Source organism: Centrocercus urophasianus, unplaced genomic scaffold (assembly GCF_019232065.1).
Source record: "Centrocercus urophasianus isolate 14NV4802_14NV808 unplaced genomic scaffold, USGS_Curo_1.0 seq_11, whole genome shotgun sequence".
Lineage (NCBI taxonomy): Eukaryota > Metazoa > Chordata > Aves > Galliformes > Phasianidae > Centrocercus > Centrocercus urophasianus.
This window is the reverse complement of record NW_024884253.1, coordinates 66,327,418-66,350,560: the sequence shown is the minus strand read 5'-3', so window position 1 is coordinate 66,350,560 and position 23,143 is coordinate 66,327,418. Positions and strand designations below refer to the sequence as shown.

Below are 23,143 nucleotides of genomic sequence, written 5' to 3'. Positions count from 1 at the left end.
TAAAAAAAAAAAAAAAAAAAAAAAAAAAAAAAAAAGCAAAAATAATAATAATAATAATAAAAAAAACCACCATCCAAACTGCTCTTAGAATTAAGCTTAGGCTCTCAATCATTTCTAAAACCAAGGAATATTTGAGTTTGCAGCACTCGCACTGGTATGCAGCAATAGTGTCTAAAAGAAAGAAAAGAAGAAACTGGGAATTACCTCTGAAATATCAGAAGATGTGAACTTTTCAGTATAAAATAGCCTGTGGATGATTTAATGGCTGTTGATTAAGGTTTTTTGCTTAAACTTTCTCAACTTACTGTACTTAGAAAAATGTTTTTGAAATGTAGCTTCTGTCTGAGAACATGAACTGCTGTCAGATTATAATGCTATTAGATTATAAAATAAGATACAGAGTTGACAAGCTACTTTGCAATATCAGTGCCAGGATCCATGCGAGAGTATGTCAGATTCTCTCCACTGCAGCATAATTTCTGCCTGCAAAGAACTCCCTCTTAGAAATGTATTTCATTTTTTATGCATAATACTGAAAATCTTGCTTAAAAGTTCACAGATAACTTGATTATTGCATGAGAAATTTGCACGAAACCATGTTTATGATAGTTTATTTGGGATGGTAATGAATATTCACAAATTCACAACACTGCTGAAATATTTTTTTCTTTGAATTTTCTAAATCAACTCAACACTGTCCATCTGATTTGCCTAATCTTTCAAATAATTGATTTTTTGTTGAAGGTAGTATAGAGGGAACTAAAAATAATGCACCATATTGCAGCAGATGCATGCATAGTGCTCTGTTGTTTTTAAACTGACCACCAAAACGACTACTTGTTTTACAAGAAAGCCCTACTTGTGCTACATGCAGCATAAAGCAGACAGGTTGTTTTGCAAATTTATTTGCCCCTTGAAGGCAGAGCTGCCAAGCAGCATGGCAATGAACACATGCTGTTTTGGAGAGTGGTGAGTAGGAAAGTCACTTCTGTGTCCCTGCCTTTGCATAGTCTAGCACTTATAGCTGATATAAGTGGAGCGAGGCTCTTCCTACACCAACATTTGAGGGAGCCTTGTAGATTAGAATTGGCAAGTAAAGAAGAAAGACTGCAGAGCATGAACATTGTCTCCAACTGTGCTCATGTCCATGCTCAGATTAGATCACAAATGGTTATTTAAGTAGTAAAAACCAAGAGCTATGTCTAACTTAAAGCTTTCTGATATAGAAGAAGATTATTTAATTCTAAATTAGCTTTTGTCTTTAAGAAATTCTGAGACTTTGACCCAACATTTGCTTTTCTGCCATCTACATCTGTTTGTGGATGATGTAGAATTTTGTTTCCTGAATTTTCAGTCACAAAGATGTTTGGTCAAGTGAATACTGAAGAGCAGTGTAAAATGAAGAACAGTTAAGTTATTGAGCTGTCAAAAGAAAATAAATGTGACAGACTGTTTCAAGGAATGATGTAGTCAAATTTTCTATATAGGGAAATACATACTTGTGGGAATGAGGAGAGACCTAGAATAGATCTTTGTGTGCCTGTAGGATTCAATGTTAGTAATATTCAGCAAATGGGGAAAAATAAGGAAATAACTTCTACGTTTGTTTGTAATAAGAGTGAACTGGGTGCTTATTCAATCTAAACATGCTACTGTCATCTGAAATCTGGGAAGAAAAACTTTCTCACTTGAATGTGGTGTCAGAAAGCCAGTATTCCTTTATTCCTCACAGAATGTACTGGGTGACTCAATCAATCAATCAAGCAAGTGCTCTCAAAGTTAATTTTCTGCATTTAAACACTTAAGACATATCAATATATATGCAGTACATTGGTATATTCATCCTATTGACATATTTGGTCTTTTCCAAGAACTCATTAATATATGTTAATGTCCCTCTGGGTATGCGCAGTTGCATCTATGGTGGATGTATGACCACCTGATCCCTCCCCTTTTTTTCCTCCTTCAGCTTCATCACAGTGACTTTTGGCCTACCCTTAGCTGTTTTTCACCAGTTTAGAAATTTCCCATTGGTTGTTATGCCATGATGAGCAGTTTTCCATCTTGGTGAACTATAACTCAGAACAATTTGTGTGCATCTCAAGAAAAAGTCGTTGCACTTGATGGATACAAAGACAAAAGTATTCTACTGTGACTTCAGTGCTTCTGTGAAGCAGGAACATTGAGGGAAACAAGGCTGTCCGCATAACAGACAAAGCTAAACTGGAAAGTTTTAGAAATAGCACACATGGATTCCTTTTGGTCCTTAAACTAATATGTTGATCCCTATTGCTAAGCCAACCTATATCACTTCCTAATTTGGCTTGTCCTTGCTGACGTTCAAATTTCCAAATGACAGGTAGCAGAGGACCTTGTTACCCGGTTGCAACTCAGTGCCCATGCTGACAAACTGGTGAGAACATACAGTGCCGGCACAAAAAGAAAACTCTCTGCTGCTCTGGCTCTAGTTGGTAAACCACAGATACTTTTACTGGTAAGTAAAGGCAATAATACTGTGGGTACTTTGGAAACATGATAAATAGACTGCACTGAATTTCCTTGTCTTGCATGTTGCCCCCATAAAATTCAGGTCATTTCCTGGTCATTCAAGGAGAATAACGATACACAAGTGTACAACTGTTCTGTTTGCTGTGCTGTATGAATGTTCGTTTTATTTGCCTGTATTCACAGATCAGGAACTGAAATTGTTTTTCAGTTTTTCCTTCTTTTTCTTTTGGGGGTAGTGGCATGGACAGGGGAAAGGGACACTAAACAAGCACAAATGCAATTGTAGCATCCAATGACCCCAATGGATATGTAATTTATTTTAAGATTTGTTTGTAAAAAAGAGAATATACTAAGATTTATGTATTCTCTACTTTTTATACAACATGAGAAAAGTATACATGAACAATTATACTGGTTTCCTCAAGAGGGAAGATTCTGTTTTAATTCATTATTTAATGCTGATGTAATTAGTTACTTGTCTATATTATTTAGATAATTCATATTCGTTACTACATCATGCTTCATAGATCTGGCCAGTTTTAATATCTTAATTGGGTTCGCTAATCGAAGTAATACTCCTGAATGATATTAAATTGAATTATGTTTTGTCTTGGTGCCTGCATCCTGCCATTTGTTTAGGCCTGAAACTGGCCTTTTCAGTCTAAGCAATGCTGTTTGTGTTGAAGATCAGTGAATTAAAAAGCTATGGGAATTGCATCATTATTTCTCTATATTCTTTTTCTCATTATTACTTTATATACTGGAGCTGATCCAGAGGAGGCCACAGAGATGATTAGAGGGCTGTAACACCTCTCCTTTGAAGACAGACTGAGGAAGCTGGGCTTGTTCAGCTGGAAAAGAGAAGGCTCTTGGGGAATCTTGTTGTGGCCTTCTAATACTTAAAGAGGGCTTATAAACAAGAGGGAGACTGACTTTTTATATGATAGTGATAGGACAGGGGGAAATTGCTTTAAATTAAAAGAAGGGAAGTTTAGATAAGATGTTAGGAGGAAATTCTTTTCTCGGAGGGTAGTGACGCAGTGGCTCAGGCTGCCCAGAGAGACTGTGGATGCCCCATCAATGGAGGTGTCCAAGGCAATAGTATTGTTTTTACTTCCTTTACCTTTGCTTTGTTACTTCTCAACAGATAAAAGACAACTAAATTTCTTTTCACCTTTGTCATTGTTAGCTAAACACCAAAATCAGCATTAGATGGGATGATTTAGCTTTGGCTCTTGACAACTTTGTTGCAGGTTTTAGCAAGGAGTCCATGATGCAAATACATTAGCTAAGACCATAACATCCAACTAGATGCTGACACCCGTTATGAAAATATATAATATTAAATGCAGCTTGGAATTTTTCCTTCTCCCTACTTTTGTAGTGAAAGATAATGACTTTTGAAAATAAGGTATCATTCTTTCTTCTGCAAGTCTCTCCTGTAAGTATATATATACATAGAACTTCATAAAGAAGAAAATGAATGTGAGTGTGCTTGAGCAAAAAAAAAAACAAAACAATCAGGGCATCTTTTAATGATTTCCTGAAAATGCAGGACTTTTTTAGAGAGACAACTGTGTTCTTTCATTGTAATTTCTGTTCATTGTTCATGCTGAGCTGGAGTTGTGTGTTTTCAATATTGCTGTGTCATTACTTTCGTTTTTCCTATAGGATGAGCCAAGTTCTGGGATGGATCCTTGCTCTAAACGTTACTTGTGGAAAACCATCTTGAAAGAAGTTCAGGATGGCTGTGCAGCTGTGCTGACATCCCACAGGTGATAATAAGCACCCTTATTTCAGCTGCCATTGTATTACCTTTTTCTTTCCTCACTTGTTATCATCTTTGGGAAAAACAGAATATTCTGAAGGTGTGCTCACACTTGTTTGAAACTCAGAGCATTTTTTGGCATTTTATGGCAAAAATGAAAGGTGAACTTTAAATTGTGGCTCAAGGAGGCTACAGGCAGAAGAATGATGCATCAAATGCTCCCTTTTCTATGCTCTTTCCTTTCAGTGTTGCAGTATCACTTTTTGCTTGGAACACAAGATTTATCCTTTTGCAGTTGCCTACTTCTCAAATCCTTAGAAACACAGATGGGAATGTAAAGCCTCCTTCTGATGTTATTGATAATTTTATTTTGTGTGATTGTATAGAATAAATATGTCATGACACAACTAAGCTATACAGCAGCTCTTCAATGTATGCATTGATGGAAATGGAAGGGTTGACCCTATCTTCTTGGAAGAGTGTATTTATATTCTGTATCTTGTCAAATCTTTGAAATGGATATTGGTGCATCAGTTTAACAGAGCATCAGAACTGTTTTGTAGCATCTACAATAGAATAGAATATCATATATCCCCTTAGGGAATATAGTATAGTAGATATGATTACATATGAAATGTCTGTGTCTGAGGGAAGAGGTCATAAAAAAGTGCCCAGAAAGGACAGAACTAATTAATCAAAACAGCAATGCAATAATTTGGCCAAATTAAATTTGAAGAGTAGATGAATTGATCTATGCGGCAAAACTTCCTTCAACATTTTCTAGATATTGTTAAATTTTTCAGAAGTTCTCAAAATTTATATTCATTGTCCCTGTACACAAGTGATACATTATTCCTAGGAAGGGAAAAAAAAAAAAGCTTTCAGAAGTTTTGTGGATTCTGTTTGTGGAAAATGAATCTTCAAAATCATGCACTTGAATGAGTGTTTAGCAAGTGTTTAGCAACTCACTTATTTAGGGAACAGAAGTCATCCAATGTGAATTAAGATGAGTCATTTTCAGGAAACAGTGCTTTGACTTTTCAGTCCAGGTTAAGAACCCTTTGTTGTCAAAATGCCAGCTAGGTAGAAGAGCTCTGTGGTCTCATTACTAACATGCTGCAAGCAGGAAAAATAAATAAATAAATCCATCAAATAAATTGTTACTAATTGCTCATTTAGCTCTACAAATGAATGACTTCTGACTGAAGCAGTAATAAGTAATAATGTACACATCTCATTTCTAATTAATAAGACATTGTTATATCAAGTTGCAGAAATTATCATATAATATTTGCTGAAGGCCATTGGAGATTTATTTGAGATTTTCTCAAAGGCTACTTGCATAAGTAAAATATTTTTTCCTATTAAATGAATCTTTGTGCATACCAGCAAATAAATGCATGGAGGAATAGAAATGGTTTCCTGGGTAAAGATTAATTTTTGAGGTCTATTTACTTGTTAATTTATTATTATTATTATTATTTTTGAGGCAGGAGAAAAATGAGTTTGTATTAATTGTCTATACAGGCCTAATTTTGTGCTATTTTGCCAGAAGTGGGAAATATGCTGAGAAAATCATTAGGAGGCACTGCATGCTAAAATGACTCAGCTGTCTTCCTGTTTTGTGGGAAGATGTGTTAGCCATCTCACCGTGTCTCTGAAATGCAACAGCTTGCTCTTTGTCAGTTCTCACCCTACTCCTGTCGCATTTTAAGAAATTATTCCAGAAAAAAGCACTATAATTTGGACTGCGCACACAAGACTGTAGTTTTCTCAGAGGGGATGGAGCAGAGTGAACTGCACTAACATCAAACAACTTCAACTTCTCTTTGAGAAGACAGTTCTTTGATGAATACGTCCTGACTGATGTCCTGTCTAAATCAATGCTTTGGAAGAAATGCTCACATAATTATGTGTAATATGTAGAAGGGTAACCCATCTGCCCTAAGCTTTACAAGTCAAAGTTATTCTTTGTCAACTGAAGCAATCACATCTAAGAGAATCTAGCTTTTATTATTCAGCTGTGTTACTGTGTCCTAAATTCTATTTTGGATTGTAGTGTATTGCAGTTTCTTCTTTCCTGCGATCAGGCTAAGGGTAACTTTTCTTTTTGAGGCTATGTGTTGTGCAAGAGGTAAGCTGAGCAAATTTACTTTTTTCCCCTCCCTCTCCCCATTAGTGCAGAATGGTCATAAACATGTATTACAGGGAACAACAGAGTTCACGGTCCCACATCAGTGACATATTTGAGGTTGCCTACCAGGTATTTATTTGCCTGTAGCAATAAAACCTTTGTATTGCAGCCAGAATTGTTGAATTAAATCTGTACTAAAAATATAAATTTGGTTTTGAGGCTTTCTTCTGGCTGTAATGTGGTTATACCTTTTGGTATATACTGATGAGGGCTACAATTTGAATTGTTCCCTTTAACGCCAAAGGTTTTGTGTACCTGTTTTTGTAGCTGTCCAGATTCCTTTCATTTTAACTTAAGTTAGATATATATGGTGCTCTCTGTTTTCACTTGTCCTGTTTTAATCCCTTTTTCTTTTTCCACTGTACTCTGTAGTATGGAAGAATGTGAAGCCCTCTGCACGCGACTTGCTATTATGGTGAACGGAAGCTTCAAGTGTCTTGGTTCTCCCCAGCACATTAAAAACAGGTATTATATATCACCACTGAATTTTCTGTAGCTACGTCCAATCTAAGAACTGGGTAGATATTTTAATAATGCCAAGGTATGAACACTTATGACTGCTGAGCACATCTTTCTTCTCCTGTCATCAACGGTGTTAAAAAAGAGCCAATTAGGATATCTTAGCTAGCTAAATTGACAGACAGCATTTCTACAGTGCTTTGTAATCTGCACTGGCAATTAAAGAAGACAGATCTGTATCTAGAAGAAGGTCTTCTGCACTCAACCTGAGAAATGCATTTTGAGATTTCAACATTGGGTATCCTTTGAAATTATCATCACCTTCCTGGTGGTAATTTCTTCTAAGAGGAGAAAGTACCTGGCAAGTCAGCAGCTAGTAAAACAATGCATTTTGAACCACTGTTGTCTCCTAGTGAATTCACTGATAATTTTGGGTATTTATTCTATAGCTTTTTGCTTCCTTTTCATGGTGTAGATAAGCCTCTCTTCTGCTTCAGCTCTTCTCGTAAGCTAATTTAACATCTGTTAATGAAGTTGTTTATTTAGAGATGGGGCTCAATTCACCATAAAAAAAAAAACACAAAACCAGAAGCCGAGGAGAGAACTGCTGCAATTTATAGATAGAACATTTACATTTAGTAATAAGCAGAACTTTTATGGCACCCAGACAGCCAGCTGTGTAAAATGACATCACTTGTTTACAGGCAGCAAAGACTCTGGTTTGTACCAATTCAGCATTTAGCATTCTTAAGTGCAAATAAGCAAACTCTACAGAAATTACACTCTGCTGTGAATATAAGGCATCCTGTACTTTAGATAACTTTTTGTACTTTCGGAAGGACACTTCTGGCTTTTGGTCCTTTGCATTATGTAGAACTTTAGGATTTTATTTTGATAGAAATATAGGCACTTGTTTGACCTTGAGGAGGGCCATTCCTTAAGTGCTAGGTTCACCTTTATCTTCTCAGATAAAGATAATCTTAGAGGTCTTTTATAAACTTAATGATTCTATGATTTTAAACATACTCAAAACATCTGTATTCATAGAACAGTTTTTTCTCAATTTGCTGCACTCTTTGTAGATGTACATCTTTCAGATCATGGTAAGAAAATCAGTGTAGAAGATATGACATGCAGAAAGTATCTTCAAATTCATTCTGAGAGCACCCAGACATGCACAGACCAACTATGCAGGAACCAAAGCTGTGTCTGCTCCTCTTTTAAGCTCAACAAAACCAAATCAAGATCAGCATGTGTGGTAGTTATTATAATTTTATAACAACATATAATATAATTATACATAATAATCACTCAGAATAATTTTTTAAAATTATTATATATACAATTATTTTCCATCTGTAATATATATATATATAACCCCAAAACATTATATTTCATATATTTCATGCTATCATCAGCATTGTGTTCCTTGTATCACCCTGACAGTTATTTCATGCAAGTCAGTGGCATTCTTGTGAGTTAACATGTACATCTCCTAGCTCACTGATTGTTTTAGTCTCCTAATTTTCCAAAGGTATTCAGAAATCCATTGAATTTTTCTATAACTTTGTAACCTTTATTATGTAAAAATACCAGCACTACCAAAGAGCTTAATGAAGATCAAGCAGTTGTCTGAATTCTCTGCTCGTCATTCATTTTCTTGGCTTCTGAGAGCAAATCAACTGTAGAGAGCAAAGTCTTAAAAGCTCATATACAAGCAGCAGTTAAATATATCTTTCTTTTCTTTCCCTTTTCCCTTTCCTTTTTTTCTTTTCTTTTCTTTTTGTTAATTAAACATGCAATAAAGAGATTTCAATGCTTTTTTTTTTTTTTTTTTTTTTTTTTTTTTTTTTTTTTTTACTTTTAATAAGTTCTGGGAGAAACCAAAGAGCGTCCCTATTCTATTATTTTGCTTCTTTAGCTTCCAAACTTCCCTCCAGATTGAGCTCCTGACTGTGGTTTTCTTTACCTGACTGTTCAGTTCTCCAACGAGGCACCAGGTTATCAGACATCTAATTAATAAGATCATCTTTAAAAAAGAACAATACTTCTGTGTAATTCACATTCAAAATTATTTTAAGACAATTTCCAGATATGCTATTATGTATTCTGTAGAGTTACATGGGCTTATACATCTGCATAAGATAAGGAAGGAAAGCAGGATTATTTACTTACCGCTCTAAACCACTTGAATAATTAAGTTTTAATTATAGTAATTTTATCATTATCTCACTTTCCACTTCATCTGTGAACATCTTGAAAAACTTCCAGTTATGAATGATTTTTTTCTGCTTTCAATTTTCTATCCCTTTCTGTGAACTAACAGCCCTGTGATAACTTTTATGTAGAGCAAAACTTCATTCCTTCTTCATGATTTCTAAATCTTTTCTAAATTCCTAAATCTTTGGAAAACACCTGCCAGCCAAGGAACACATTCCTTAACAGGCACCTCCACAAGTCATTGCTGATTAATTTCATTTTTCAGTGTATTTCTGCATTACATTTGCTGCCTTTTCACATTGCTTTACATTTTGTTTAGCAAAACAATTCTGTGAAGCAGTGTATGTGATCAAATGACAAAAACCATAAGGGAACCTAATTTTCCAGCATCTGATTTAATCTAAATTACTCATACCTTAAAAATTATTACTTGATGGTGCTTTTATGTGCCATGTGTGTGGATTAGTTACACTGGCAATATACTTATATTACTCTTATGTATGTTATAATATGTATATGTGTAATACTTACGTACAGACTGAAATTATACCAAAATAAAGTAATGGTGGCTGTGGTTTTAGATTACTATGTATTGTTTTTGTGTGTGTTAGATTTTAAAATTCATTATTTATTTAATTCTTAAACAAATCTTGACATCTTTGGTGTATTCTCATTTTGTTTCTATAAATTAAATTATACAAATATTTAAAAAATAAATTAAGTGTCCTCATTTAGCCTTTATTGAATGAAAAAAATGCCAATATTGTCTGAAAATTTAAACCAACAAAAATTTCATATAGATTTTATTTATCATAGAATACATCTCTCATTGTAACAAATTACAGTAGAAGTACGTTTTGATATTTTATATGATAATATTAACAACTCTTAGGATTTGTTTTCCTCTTTTAAAGCTAGCTGTATTCCCTAAGATTACGTTTTCTTCTCTTGGAGATTCTGACTGTCATGATGGAAACTCTCAAAATTGTTTTGTTTGCTTTTCCTTTAGTACCATTCTAGCCCATTTTGATCTACTTTCTGATGGATGTTTGATGAAGACTTAATGGGTCTTCCATGGGGCCCTTTTAAATTTCCCTCTTTGCTGTGGTGGGAAGTTTCAAGGATTCAGCTTTCTCTCTCAGCACACTTTCAGGCTTTGGCAGATTGCAAAAGACTGTCTTGGCCTGAATACAGGTTTGTCAGAAGGCAGTACAAAATTCTGCTATGAAGAGTATGGATGAGCTCCAGGAAGATGCTAATGTGAAACATAAAAGCTTAACAGGGATATAAAAACTGACACATGCTGCTTCTAATGTGTGAGACTTGATTTATTTTTCCAGCTCTTTTGCAATCTCGTTACAAAAGGCTCATCCAAAATTGTCTTCTCACTACAATTATATGTATTCGAGCTTTTACTCCCAACTGTTGAGTCCTGACTATATTTATCAATGTTTAAAAAGAGTTAAAGTACCCTCAAATATTTCTTGGAAGTATATGCATTACACTTCAAAAGGGATTTTTGTTGCAGACGGCATATTTCTGAATAATGCCAAAAGAGGTGTTAGGTAGAAAGGATGAACTGAAGGGTAATTTCCAAAAAGGTAGCATCTTAGTTCTAGACATAGCTTGTATGAGATGGATCTGTTAGCAGTTGTGTCTGTTAAAACATAATTTCCATTCACTTTTGCCAACTGAACCAATTCTAAATTGTGAATGGATTACGTTTAAATTCTCTCTTCAGTATTCTCCATTACACTTCATGTTATTCTAAAAACTCACAGAAGCATTTCCACGTTAGATGCAGCTGGCCAGTCCTCTGAGAACAACATTTTGAATGCCATTCTTCATTCTAGGGCCATCTGGACAGACTTTTCTTAGCTGAATAACTTACACCAGCTTTTCAAGCACTGGACACATATCAAGTCTTTGCTCAAATTGTATCAGCAAGCCATCTGATTAAATTACCCAGCAATTAATCTGTTTGTTATAGCAGAGTTAGAATAGAAAATGTGTTGCCAAGCTATTTACAATTTAACATTTTTTTTAGAAGGTTGATTAAGAATATTTTACTGCTTTCCTCAAGATAACTCACACTGGACTTCTTAAATGGAGAAGAGAGAATTAAAGATCTCATTAATATTTCAGCCTTCATTGGAAACAGTGTTGTGATACTAACATAAATATTAGCATTCACTTTTTTACTTGCTGTAAAGTATAAATGTGATAACAGTAAAAAATATAGTCTTTATTTGTGTTGTTAGAAAGCATAAATTCCTTTTGTCCATGAAAAAATAAGGTAGTGGATGTATACCTGTGTATTCATGTAATATTAGTCTGTCTTTCTGGAGGAAAGCTTGAAGAAAAAAGTTAAAGAACTTTAAAAGACATGGACTGTGAGTTCAGAAATGGGTAATATTTTCATGCTGGTATTTAAATTTGTGCTACATTAATTCAGCCCTACTGTGCTGTATGTGCATCAGAGTACAATTTCTTTGTCATTTTATCCCACGTTTGCTGCAGGAGACTGCAATAAAGCTATGTACATCTTCACTTAATGAACAGCTGAAAATGAATATTTCATATTTTCTTCCTTTTATTGTATGTGATCTGTATCATCTTTATTAGGCATTTTTCAAACTTGTTTGTAAATATTTGTTGGAGCAGTGCTTCATGAATGTCAACATCTGTGCTTTTGATAATACTTAAAGGAAACAGGTTTTCAAATAATTATTTCCATTTTATAGAGATGTAAATGAAGCATTATGAACATTTTAAAATTAAAAGGTTTTGGACAGCCAATCTGGGCAGTTTAAGGCTGAATATATTAGCATTACATGATACTTGATACATTTGAAGTACAACTTGTTTGTACTTTAACACTGTTTTGTTGGTTGATCAGAAATTCAACACGAGCTGGCAGTGTGCTTTTGCAGCCCAGAAGGCCAACTTGTTGCATCAAGAGAAGCATGCCAGTAGGTCAAGGGAAGTGATTGCTCTCATGAGACCTCTCTTGGAGTATTGTGTACAGTTCTCAGGCCTCCAACACAAGAACACCTGCTATCTTCCGATTTAGCGGAAAGTACCTTGAATTCCTTCTGCTGATTAGAGCCCTTGGTCTCAAGGTGGGCACACAGAATTACAGAAAGGCTTACGTTGGAAAGGGTCTTAAAGCTCACCCAGCCCCAACCCTGCGCTGTGGGCAGGGCTGCCCCCCACCAGCTGAGCTGCCCAGGGCCCCATTCAAACTGGACTTCAGTGCTTCCAGGGATGGGGCACCACAGCTGCTATGGGCAGCTGTGCCAGCTGTCCTCTCTAGCTCTCTCGGTGAAAAATCTTCCATCATCTAATCTAAATATCTCCTCCTTTAGTTTAAGATCGTTCCCTTTGTCCTGTCTGGCTGAGTAATAGTTGATTTCCCTTCCTACCCTCTTAACAGGACAGGAAAGCAGTAGTGAAAAATGTGGTCTGAGTGAGACTGAGTGAGTTACCACACATTACACATCTACAGTGGTGGGGTAGTTAGCTCCCATAGTGCTATTCTCATCCTCCAGAAACATGGACTGCTTTCTCAGCAACTTGGAATCTTATTTGCTACACATCCTGGATGCTACAGTATCTAAAGCCCTTGTCTGAGCTTGTACCTCCAATTTATCTTGTGAACTATTCGTGATAGGGATTTCTGGAAGGAATGCTTTGTGATGACACAGTCAAAGCTTACACAATAATGCAAATACAGCAGTGGTTTAAATGTGAATATGGCTGTCTTCCATTCTAAATTTTTTGTTTTAACTTGAAAATTTCAAATTGAAGTGTTGATAGAATCCCATTAGTAGACAATTTACTAATACCCTAATATCTCACTACAAAAAACAAAGAGGCAAAAAACTGACAACAACACAAAGATAATATTACTTCCTCCTACTGTTTTGATTGTAGAGTCTCAGTGGACAATAGTTCTGATTATTCTGTACCATCAGCCTTGCATAAATTTACTGTGCTGCTGTTCCTATTTCTCAGGGTATGCAGAATGTCATAAATGTAACAGATCTCTAATACTTGCCTGTATGTGCAAACATATACATACATTTGAGCATGGAAAGGTTTTCTCTGCATATTAACATCCAATTAATGAGAGATTGTGAGATTCTTGTGACGTATTTGGAAATTAATGCCTAAGCACTGAAATGTCTAAATTCAGAGAGCAAGGTAGCACAGTACTCTACACTGTTCATAATTTAAGACTTTCACAGTTATGGTAATAGTATTGTTGAATACAAAAATTAACTTTTGGCAACTTGAGAGATAAGTCTGAGGAGTGTATGAACAAAAATGCATGTGCAATGTTACTGAACCAGTGTTACCTATTGTTTTAATAGTTTTTGTAATGTTTCTATTGTTACATTGGAAAAATCATGATCAATTAAAAAGATGAAACAATCTATGAATAGCACATGGAAGATAGATTCTATAAGTTAGCTGTTATTGTATCTAATTAAGTTTTTTTGTTTGTTCTGAATAACAGCAGAAAGAATTTGCATTTTACAAGTGACATTATTTTTGCATTTTATATTAATTTAAAAATTAAAACACCTGTTTTACTTACATTTAGAAACCTTTTTTTCCTTCCTAGATATTGTATTTATCTGCCACTTAACAGGTAAAATCATTATGTTTATTTTGTGATTGAAAGCTATCATAAATTGTTGTGTTTTTTTTGTAATTCATTTTATTTCAATTTAATACTTTTTTTTTTTCAATGTTTTTTTGAGGTTGCTTTTACTTTTGATGCTTTTTTAAGTTTTATTCTTTTTATAAGCTGTATTTTTTTTCTAGAGTTGCAAGGGGAATGACCTGAATCTGTATCCTGTGCCTGAACAATCATACTGGAATAACTAAGTTAGCTTGTTTCGATGAGACTTTACAAAAAGTAGAACCTTCTCTGTCTGCAAATGAATGCAAACTGAAGCCTTGTGGTGCACAGCTCAGTAACAAATTATTCCCCCACTTTGATTTATGGCATATATTCTGGAAGATGCAGTTCCTTTCAGATGTTAAGTGGCAATGTTCTTTTTATTATTTTTTTGTTATTCAGTAATGCCATTTTGGAGTAATCTTTTGATCAATCAGACTAGTGCATGCATAAACTATGCACAGTATATTTCCACTGGTAAACTTTCTGGGAGCTGTAATTTTTTGATGTATATTCTTATAAACATACACTTATATATAGAAATACATACATACGTATTTGTGCTAAAATTTATGATGCTTTGCTTATTCACTGATAATCAAGAAATAAGGCCAAGCTCATGTTTTGCTGAGGTCTCTTTCAGCAGTTTTGGGATAGGGATTTGGAAAGAATGTGTTCTGGGAACTAATCATTTTTTACTCTGCTGTAAATTAAAACAGTGGTTTCTAGGTTAGGTAAGGTTTGTTTGAGATCAAGCAGCTCCTAAGAGTTTTCAAGGAAAATACATGCTATTGTACAGCAAATAGAATTCTGCTGATAATGAACTTTACCTTTCACAGAGAACAGAATGTCATCGGCTAGCTTTGGGAAACACTGGGTTAGTACCTCTAAGAATGCCACGTGACCACTCAATGGTAGGCTCATCTGAACAGCCACAAAACACTGTGTTCTAGCAGCTTGTCCCAGAAACGGACACTGTGAAGTTAGCATTTCTTGATTTGCTTCCCAAGGTATCTCCTCTATTTGTTACTTGTAAGAATTTTCAACCTTTTGGGCAACTGAATCCACTTCCATTCCAATGGCATGACTTGAAGAAGCCCTAAGAAAGCAGTCAGGGGTCTTGCTCATCACTACAGTTCTGTAACTGCATGTTGTGTGGAGATAACTGAACTAGTGTTATGCTATCTATCCTTCTAGTAATGGCATCATGGCTGTGGAACTACATCAAAAGTGCAAACCCCTTTTCAGAACAGGGAAACCATTTGGGCGATTAGCCCAGGCAGACCTCTGCTTTATTTCTTACTATCAGCTACACGGTCAGTCTCTAGACTCATCTAACACAGTATTCCCACTCAGTAATATCTCCAGGAGAGAAAAGACTGAGGACAAGACAAACACATTAAGATAGTCTTCCACATAACTCAACTAGCCTTCAGTAATAAGCTGCTTATTCCTAAGCCAAATGTGGATTTTTCCCCCTATGAATTTCCCTAATCTCTTATTCAACTCATGTCAAATTCTGGCATCCAGCACATCCTGTGTCAATGAGTCCCACAATTTTCCTGTGTGCTGTACAGAAAATTACTTCCTCTTACTGAATTTGAATTGCCTTCCCTCTAATTCAATTTGATACCCCTTAATCTTGCATGAAAAACAGTGACATTGAAGAGTGGAGAAGTATTCCTTAATTGTATTGTCTAGGCCAGTCATGGTGTGGGGTTCTATAAAACACCCTTCTACCATCCAGTCATCTGAAAAATTTTAGCCCGTTTTATAAATCCTGATATGGAAATTGTTCTATTCCTCCTTGCCATATTGTGCTCCTTTTTCTCTCTTGTTTTTTGAGTGGCTCAATGAGCTTTGCGGCCTGTACAATTACAGGTGAGAACAGTTGGATGCATTTTTTGTAGTTTTTACTAAGTTCATGCTTCACTGGATGTTGCTGTTGATATACCAGTTTAAAATCAGCTGGGCAATTTAGATATTTGGTTTGGTCTTGTGGTGGCATTGTAGTAGTTAAAACACTCAACATCACTAGATCCAAAAGACAAGTAAAAAAATGAGTTTGGCTGAAAGAGAAAAGAGCAATGATAAAGACGAAAATATTTTAATTAGAATATGTGTTTGTGTCTCTGTATGCATATATACAAATAAAAACGCAGGTGATGTTAAAGTACTATGATAGAAATAAGCAATGGAAAATATCTTCATTAAATAGCTTTGAAGAAATTGTGATTCTTTTGCAACAGATGGCTGCTGAACAGGTGTGCTGGCTCAACTTATGTCATTCTCATGGTAATGTTTCCCTACATAGGTTTTGAACTGTTGGGTGTTAAAGGCTCAATCCTAACAGAGCTATTCAAACCAGATTGTGCTTTACTCCGTAATTCCAGTTTTGGTTTCTGAATTAATTATTGTCTGATTTAGAGAGGAAAACAGTGGAAAAAAATGGTCAACTCAATTTCCATTGCCTCAGTTTACTACTGGAAGCATCTTGCTGATTATAGCAAGGGGGAATGTTTATTTCTGATCAGCTTACTCTGTGTAGGGAGTTGCTGAGCTGAAAAGAATTGTAAAATCAAGATATAGAAGAACTATAATTTGATTGGCCAGAAGACTAATCTTTTAAAGTTTTATGTTTGGACTGAGCTGGTGTTCATGCCATTCACAATCTAGAACTGATACAGTTGCACAGGCTTATTAGTCTATGCTAATCAGACTTTTGATTTATTTTCTTTGGAAACTCCATTGCATGAAACAATTTCATTTTGTGAGACCAATGAACACCTCCATAAGTCAGTATTTTTCAAACTGTGATTCAGCAGTGGATGGCTAGAAATGCCAGAAAATTGATCAGAATCAATGATCTCTTGTAAAGCATTGCTTCAAGTTGGCTGTCATCTGAATTGAACACTCTTGTTAACTATATCCTTCTTTGTAATATCTTTTTTATTGTCACACATATTTTGCAGGGATGATACTATGCATTTAAAAGATATAATTAGAGATGAATTTTTTTTGTTAAATAATTATGGGGCAAACCAGCCAGCCGCTGGTTTGGATTTCACCTTGTTGTGGATCTGTTTGGTGCAACACCATTCATCTGCCAGGTCACACTGGGCAGCAAACAGCTGGTACCCCACAGAGTGGCCTGGAAATAATTTAACTCACTGATCATCCCTCAAGAAGAAACAAATAAAATTGCATCAGGATTGGATCTTCTTACTACATTTCAAGTGGGTCCATGGTTGTGTTTGACTAAAAACAAATAAAAAGACCCAACCAACCAAAAATCAAAAAGAAAAAAAAAAGAAACAAAGAAAAAGAAAAGGAAAGTAAAAGACAAAACAACCAAAAGCTTTATAATAATGGAGATTCTGGTACTGCACAAAATAGAAGTTAAACCTCTTACACTGCTGTACGTGCATTGCTGATGAGGGATGTAATGATATTCATATGAAGTGTTTAGCTGAAAGTTACTTAGTGGCTGAACAGGACATACATCTCCAAATAGCCCATACTATTTTTGTTACATTTTGACTGAGATTCTGTAGACATTAATTTCTGTATTTGAGAAGAGCAGCGTCATAAAGATTTGATCACCTGAAAGTGTGCTTCAATCCTGCCAGACCCATTTAATTCAGTCACTACCACGAATAAGCAGGTTTAGCCAGCAAGGAGTGCTGTTGTGGATAACGGAGGAAAGTTACTAGAAACAGAAGAACTACAGCAAAGGATTTGGGGTTGAGTAATTGTGCAGGTGGAGAGTAAATAAAAGGAAATAACATTGGCATGAAGGATGTGAGAGTGCTGGCGTGGGAATACAGGGGAACTAAAAGGTTCTTGGGAGGATGTGGACATGCAGCTAGAGATCCTTGTCCTCCTCTCAGCTCTGCCTTTCCTTTACTCATGGGAATAGATGCAGTTTGGAGCCAGGGGAATGAAATCCCTTGAACATGTGCTGCATAACTTCTGCCACTTACACAACATACATGAGGCTCATTTCAGCCTTGATAGGTTTATTGGAACTTCCCCAGTTACATATATTAGCAGGGAGTAAATCTAATAAAAAATGTGTTGGCTAGATTGGCTGTACTTAACTTTTATCACATGTATATTGAGAGAGAAATTCATTTCCAAAATTATTCTATGAGACAGATTGTGTGGCCATAGAGCTTAAGTATATTCATTAACTTTGCCATCAACCTAAATAAATTTTTATTTTATGTATGTGCAAAAACATATTGTGTGCACATTTGCTGAAATACTAACTGAGCTGTCACATCATTAGGAAAGTTAAAATAAAGGATTTTGGTTCTGTTTATGATAGGTAATTGTCATAGTTTTTTTGTAGTGCCAAAATTAACGTATACTTCATTTAATGTACAGTACATTGTGTAATGAAATGTAGTATTCTAATTAAAACCTAGGGATTTAGCTTGGGTTTATTGTTTGTTTCTATTTGTTATCATTAATTTAACAACTCTCTCATTGAAATCATTGTCTACCAGTAAATATTAAAGTGGTAATATCCCAGTGATAATTCAGTAGGGATATACAGTGTTTTATTTGCCATAATCGTTACAGGAAAATTAATTGAAATGAGTGCTCTTGCTGCCTTCATAGTGTAGACAATTGAGTCTATATTTCTGCATATCATTTTCAGGTTTGGAGATGGCTATTCTGTCAAAGTTTGGCTTAGCAAAGAAATAAGCTATCGAAGAATGATTTTGGATTGTCTAAAGCTGCATTTTCCTGGAGCACAATTTAAGGTACAGTTAAAATTCCTCATTATAGTAATTATTGTATGGCAAGCTTAAGAGTGGGCTGATAAGAACAATGTTTATATGTGTTTAAATACATTGATTTTTCTGAAGAAAATATGCATGAGCATCTCTTTCATTTTCTTATTAAGCATTTGTTACACATCTGACTTGTGATATTGATTAAATCAATTCCAAAGTATTTCAAGCAGCATAAATATATAGGTCTTTTCTCAGAGTAATAAATTCTCTTTGATTTTATTGTGGACCAAGTTGAACTTGTACTTGCTTTGATTGGTTTCTCAGTGTTTAAAGAGATTCTTTTATTTGATATGGAACCTTCCAAAAGACCTACAGTAATTAGATTTCAAAGGAATTTAATTCTTAATTTTTATTTTTTAATATGTTATCTTTGTTTGGAAAAAAAAAAGTGAAACTATGAATGCCTTAGTTATGAACCTTCTTGCACATATGTTTATTCATGTTTGTGCATATTCATATACACATATATATAAATGTCATACATATTTTATATAATAGATATATAATATCTATCTATCTATCTATCTATCTATATACACATATATATATATAAATGCACACTATATATGAGTTTTTAAATATATAAATTTTTTTTCCAGGAAGCTTATCAGTAAATGAATAGCATTAAGAGAGAGAGAGAGTTCTGTCAGGTTGAAATTAAGTTTTGTTGTTGATTTTTTCTTTAAAGATGATGAGCATCCTACTGCAGAAATTGTTAGTAAGAATTCTTTTATATCTTACCCCACTGCATTATAAAATATCCTTTCTTTACATTTGTTCTTTGTTAGTTCAGTGCAAGAATCAAAGGCAATATGTGATATACAAAAGCTCAAATAAAGTCCAGAGATTTACAGAAACCTTCCCTTTTTTAAATACCAGCTACTTTTTGCTATAATGGTGAGATGATCCAGTATTTTTTTCCTTTTGTATTATTGAAATAGTGTGTAGTCAAAATAGTCATGTGTATGGGTAGGCTTGCAGGTAAACAAATAGATTTAATTTTTATTTACTGCCTTATGTCTTAGATGACTATATAAGTACTACCATCAGTTGAATTTAAAGCATATAGCATAAAGGTGTCCTAAATTTATATATCTTTTATTAAGTTAACAAAATGCAATCTCAAAACACAAAATGTGTGTCTTCAGTAGATAAAATATGTTCTTGTTTAAAAGCTCATGTTTTTCATGTTTCATGTAGCTTTGTGAGCCTACTGAGACCAGTCTGGTTATAGCAAGCACAACTTCATCATCATGTATAGTCACCTTTATGTATTTTTGTTGGTTTTGCTTCTTTTAAGGGGCAACATCTTAACCTGCTTGAGTACCATGTACCACGAAGTGAGGGATGCCTAGCTGAGCTCTTCAGAGTCCTAGAGAACTACAAAGCTTTTCTCCAAATCAAACACTATTCCATTAGCCAAACTACACTGGAGCAGGTATTTTCTTCTTCTTCAGCAGTTCCAGACCATCTCAGGTCTACACAGTAATCACATTAACCTTATTGCTCTTACACTGTGGATAAGCACAAAACAACATGAGAAGGCGCGTATATGGTTGGACTGGATGATTTTGGACTGGATCTTTTCCAATCTTGGTGATTTTGTGATTCTATGGTTCTATGATATTTGCTATGAATGCAAGCTTAATCACTGTTTAAATACATCTGATTTGTGCAGGGTGAGAGGGTGGGACTGTGAACTGCCACCGCCACAGATAGTTGAGATCCTATTAATGCCCTTCAAAAGACTGAACAAGTCTGATAATCACAGTAAATCTTAGGCTTACAGGCCATTTTCCTTTGCGGGTTTTCTTTTGCAGTACTACAATACACAATAGAGCATAGTAGAAATGCACAAGCAGACTGAAGAGATCCTGCTATTAGTGACTGTGAAATCCTATTTGGGCAGAAGGAACAAGAAATCAATAGCAAGGATGACATTTCTGAATTGCTGTGATGTGTTTGAGCATCTTGTATGTAACTTCTTGTGTATTCTGCAAACTGAAGGAGTTGCATTTGGTCAAAATATTAATTTTGTATGATAAATGGTGTGAAGTTATTCCTTTTACAAATCATTAATGAAATATTCTGATTTGTACTAATCTTTTTAATGGCTTTTGAATTATCTGTTCACAGAATGGATGAATATAAGGTGATTTGAGCCTGATGATCAGGAATAGTTCATGCAAGCTTTACTTCTCTGCATTATTCATGGTGATTCATCACCTCAGTCACCTACTATTACTTCTTCCCCAAGACAAACTGAGTGTCATTTTTAAACAGTTTAAATAGTTCTCTTGAATAATAAACATCCTTATTATTCACTCCAAGTTTGTTTGCACATGAATATGATCATTTGAATCAAGAATAGCCATCTCTTCTGCTCCATTCCTTGCTGTCAAATAGTTGTGTGATTAAAAAGCAAACAAGCCTTTCTGTAGTAAGTTCTGTTTAGAAATATATATATATATATATATATATATATACATAACGGAGGCATGTGAGTTGTTGAGTAGTCAGTGTGCAGTGCACAGAAGTATACCTTTGCCTTGAAGTCTCTGGACCTTCATTTATGTGATAGTGTTTGACAGAAACAATAGGGTCAAGTTCTTCTGTCATGCTTGCTGGGAAAAATGTTGCTCAAATAGGCTTACTCAGTTATCTTTATCCCAAAAAGAGACTGAGGAGACTGTTTAGCTTCCTTTATTCAAATAAAGTCAATAGGAACAGTCCCCTCAGGGTCTCTCAAAGTTTCTGAGAAAACAGACTCCTCTTAGCTCTACTTCCCAGCCACATTGACCCTCCTGCTTTCCTCATTGGCTGAAGTGCTTGGAAATTACAGACTTCCCAGTCCAACTGATACATGTTCCTCCTTGTATGTGACCCCCCCTTCATATCATGCATAATATATGTAAGTAACTCCAAATTTATGCTGGAGTTAATAGGAGGAGTTCGCAGGGTGTAGAAGTTAATTAGGCTATTCATCCTATGTAGTAACTCCAACATCCGTAAGTTCAAGTTGTCAATCAAACTTCATAACTGAATCTTATTTGGTGATAGTTTACCAAGTAAGTACAGAACACAAAGTGGAGAGGAAGTTGTAAGCCTCTTCTCAACTTGTCTCCAAGGACACCTTGCTCCCAAGGCTGTTTTATCTCATGCTATTTCAAGTGCAAAATAAAACAATTATTTCCCAGTAACTCATTTTACCATTGCTTTTACAGTTCATCAGTCTGTGTGTTAGCTGGAGAGGTGAAGAGGATTTCTTTATAGAGTTTACAAAACATCTCTAGAGGGGTTCTCACAGCATAAACTATTAATTTTTGTGTCAGAAAAGCAGGTGAAAAAAATCACTAGCCATGTCTCTGAATTTTGTGTTCAAATATTGTTATTTTGAAAATTTTACTTCTTTCTTGTCTTACAGATATTCGTTAATTTTGCTACACAGCAGCAAGGAATCTCAGATTCTTCACAAGAATCTCCCACTGTTCCTCAAGACCACCTGCCAGTTTAGGATCAGAACAGGATACAGTTTCAACAGCACGTGTGCATATATGTGTTTGAACGTATATAAATACACATTTTATATGCAGTGAAAACTTTCAGCTGTTAACTGTTTGTGACTGAGTGAGAAGCATGTAGTACGAGCAGAGGTGAGCTGGCATTTGTAGGCCAAAAGGAATGTTATCAGTTCTCAGTAATGCAAGAGAGTAGTGACCTGCCAACAAAAACTCTGCCAGAAAGTAATGCTTTGAAACTAACTGCAATTTTATAATAAAAAGGGCCAAATTAATGCATCTTTGCATAACGTAAAAAGACTGGTCTGAAATGTCACTGTGTACAAGTGCATTTTCTTTTGGTAGTAGATCTATATTCATTCAAATGCTGTAATTTTCTCTTGCATGCGCACTTAGTTGCTAATTTTTATGTGACAAGTCAAGAAAAACTAATCAAATAGTAGAAATTGCTAAGCTATCACCTGACATTTGTATTTAATAGGAAAAATTGGGAGCCTTTTGACTTTTGCATTAATTCAGATCTGTGTTGTGACAAGTTAAATTAGCCTTTTTATTGCATAACGGATGCACTGTATTCCACGAGGATTTATGTTGAATAGGGTATTAGTGTACTAGTCTACCTCCTGGTTATGTAAAGTAAATTTAATAAGCTTTCATAAATCATACTTGACAATGAGTTTTCCCTTATGCCTACAGGTTGTTGCTGGAGAATTCCTAAGCATCTCTTTAATAACCTATTTCCTTTTTACCAACTTTTTCTTTTCTTCCCTTTCGCCCCCCCCCCCCCCCCCCCCCCCCCAAAAAAAAAATCTGTTTTAGTATTATGCTAAAAGAAATAAGCATTCAGACATTGATCAATAAACTTTTCAATAAATGTGTATTATGGTCTTATGTACTGCATATAAGGTCATGCCAGGGCATTCAGCCCATACATGTGTAAATGAAGTAAAGATTTAATGACTAAATACTTGTGTATGGCAC

General features: G+C 35.1%; 1 protein-coding gene across 1 annotated transcript in view; it reads left to right on the top strand.

Annotated features, from left to right (window-relative positions):
* Positions 1–22,935, top strand: part of ABCA13 (ATP binding cassette subfamily A member 13) — a 161,931-nt gene extending 138,996 nt beyond the window's left edge. Inside the window, exons 57-62 of the mRNA XM_042839232.1 lie at positions 2,360–2,494; positions 4,180–4,283; positions 6,843–6,935; positions 18,506–18,611; positions 19,945–20,082; positions 22,069–22,935. Coding sequence (XP_042695166.1) covers positions 2,360–2,494; positions 4,180–4,283; positions 6,843–6,935; positions 18,506–18,611; positions 19,945–20,082; positions 22,069–22,158 — 666 coding nt within the window. The 3' untranslated portion in view covers positions 22,159–22,935. The remainder of the gene's footprint in view (positions 1–2,359; positions 2,495–4,179; positions 4,284–6,842; positions 6,936–18,505; positions 18,612–19,944; positions 20,083–22,068) is intronic.
* The last annotated feature ends 208 nt before the right edge of the window (positions 22,936–23,143 follow it).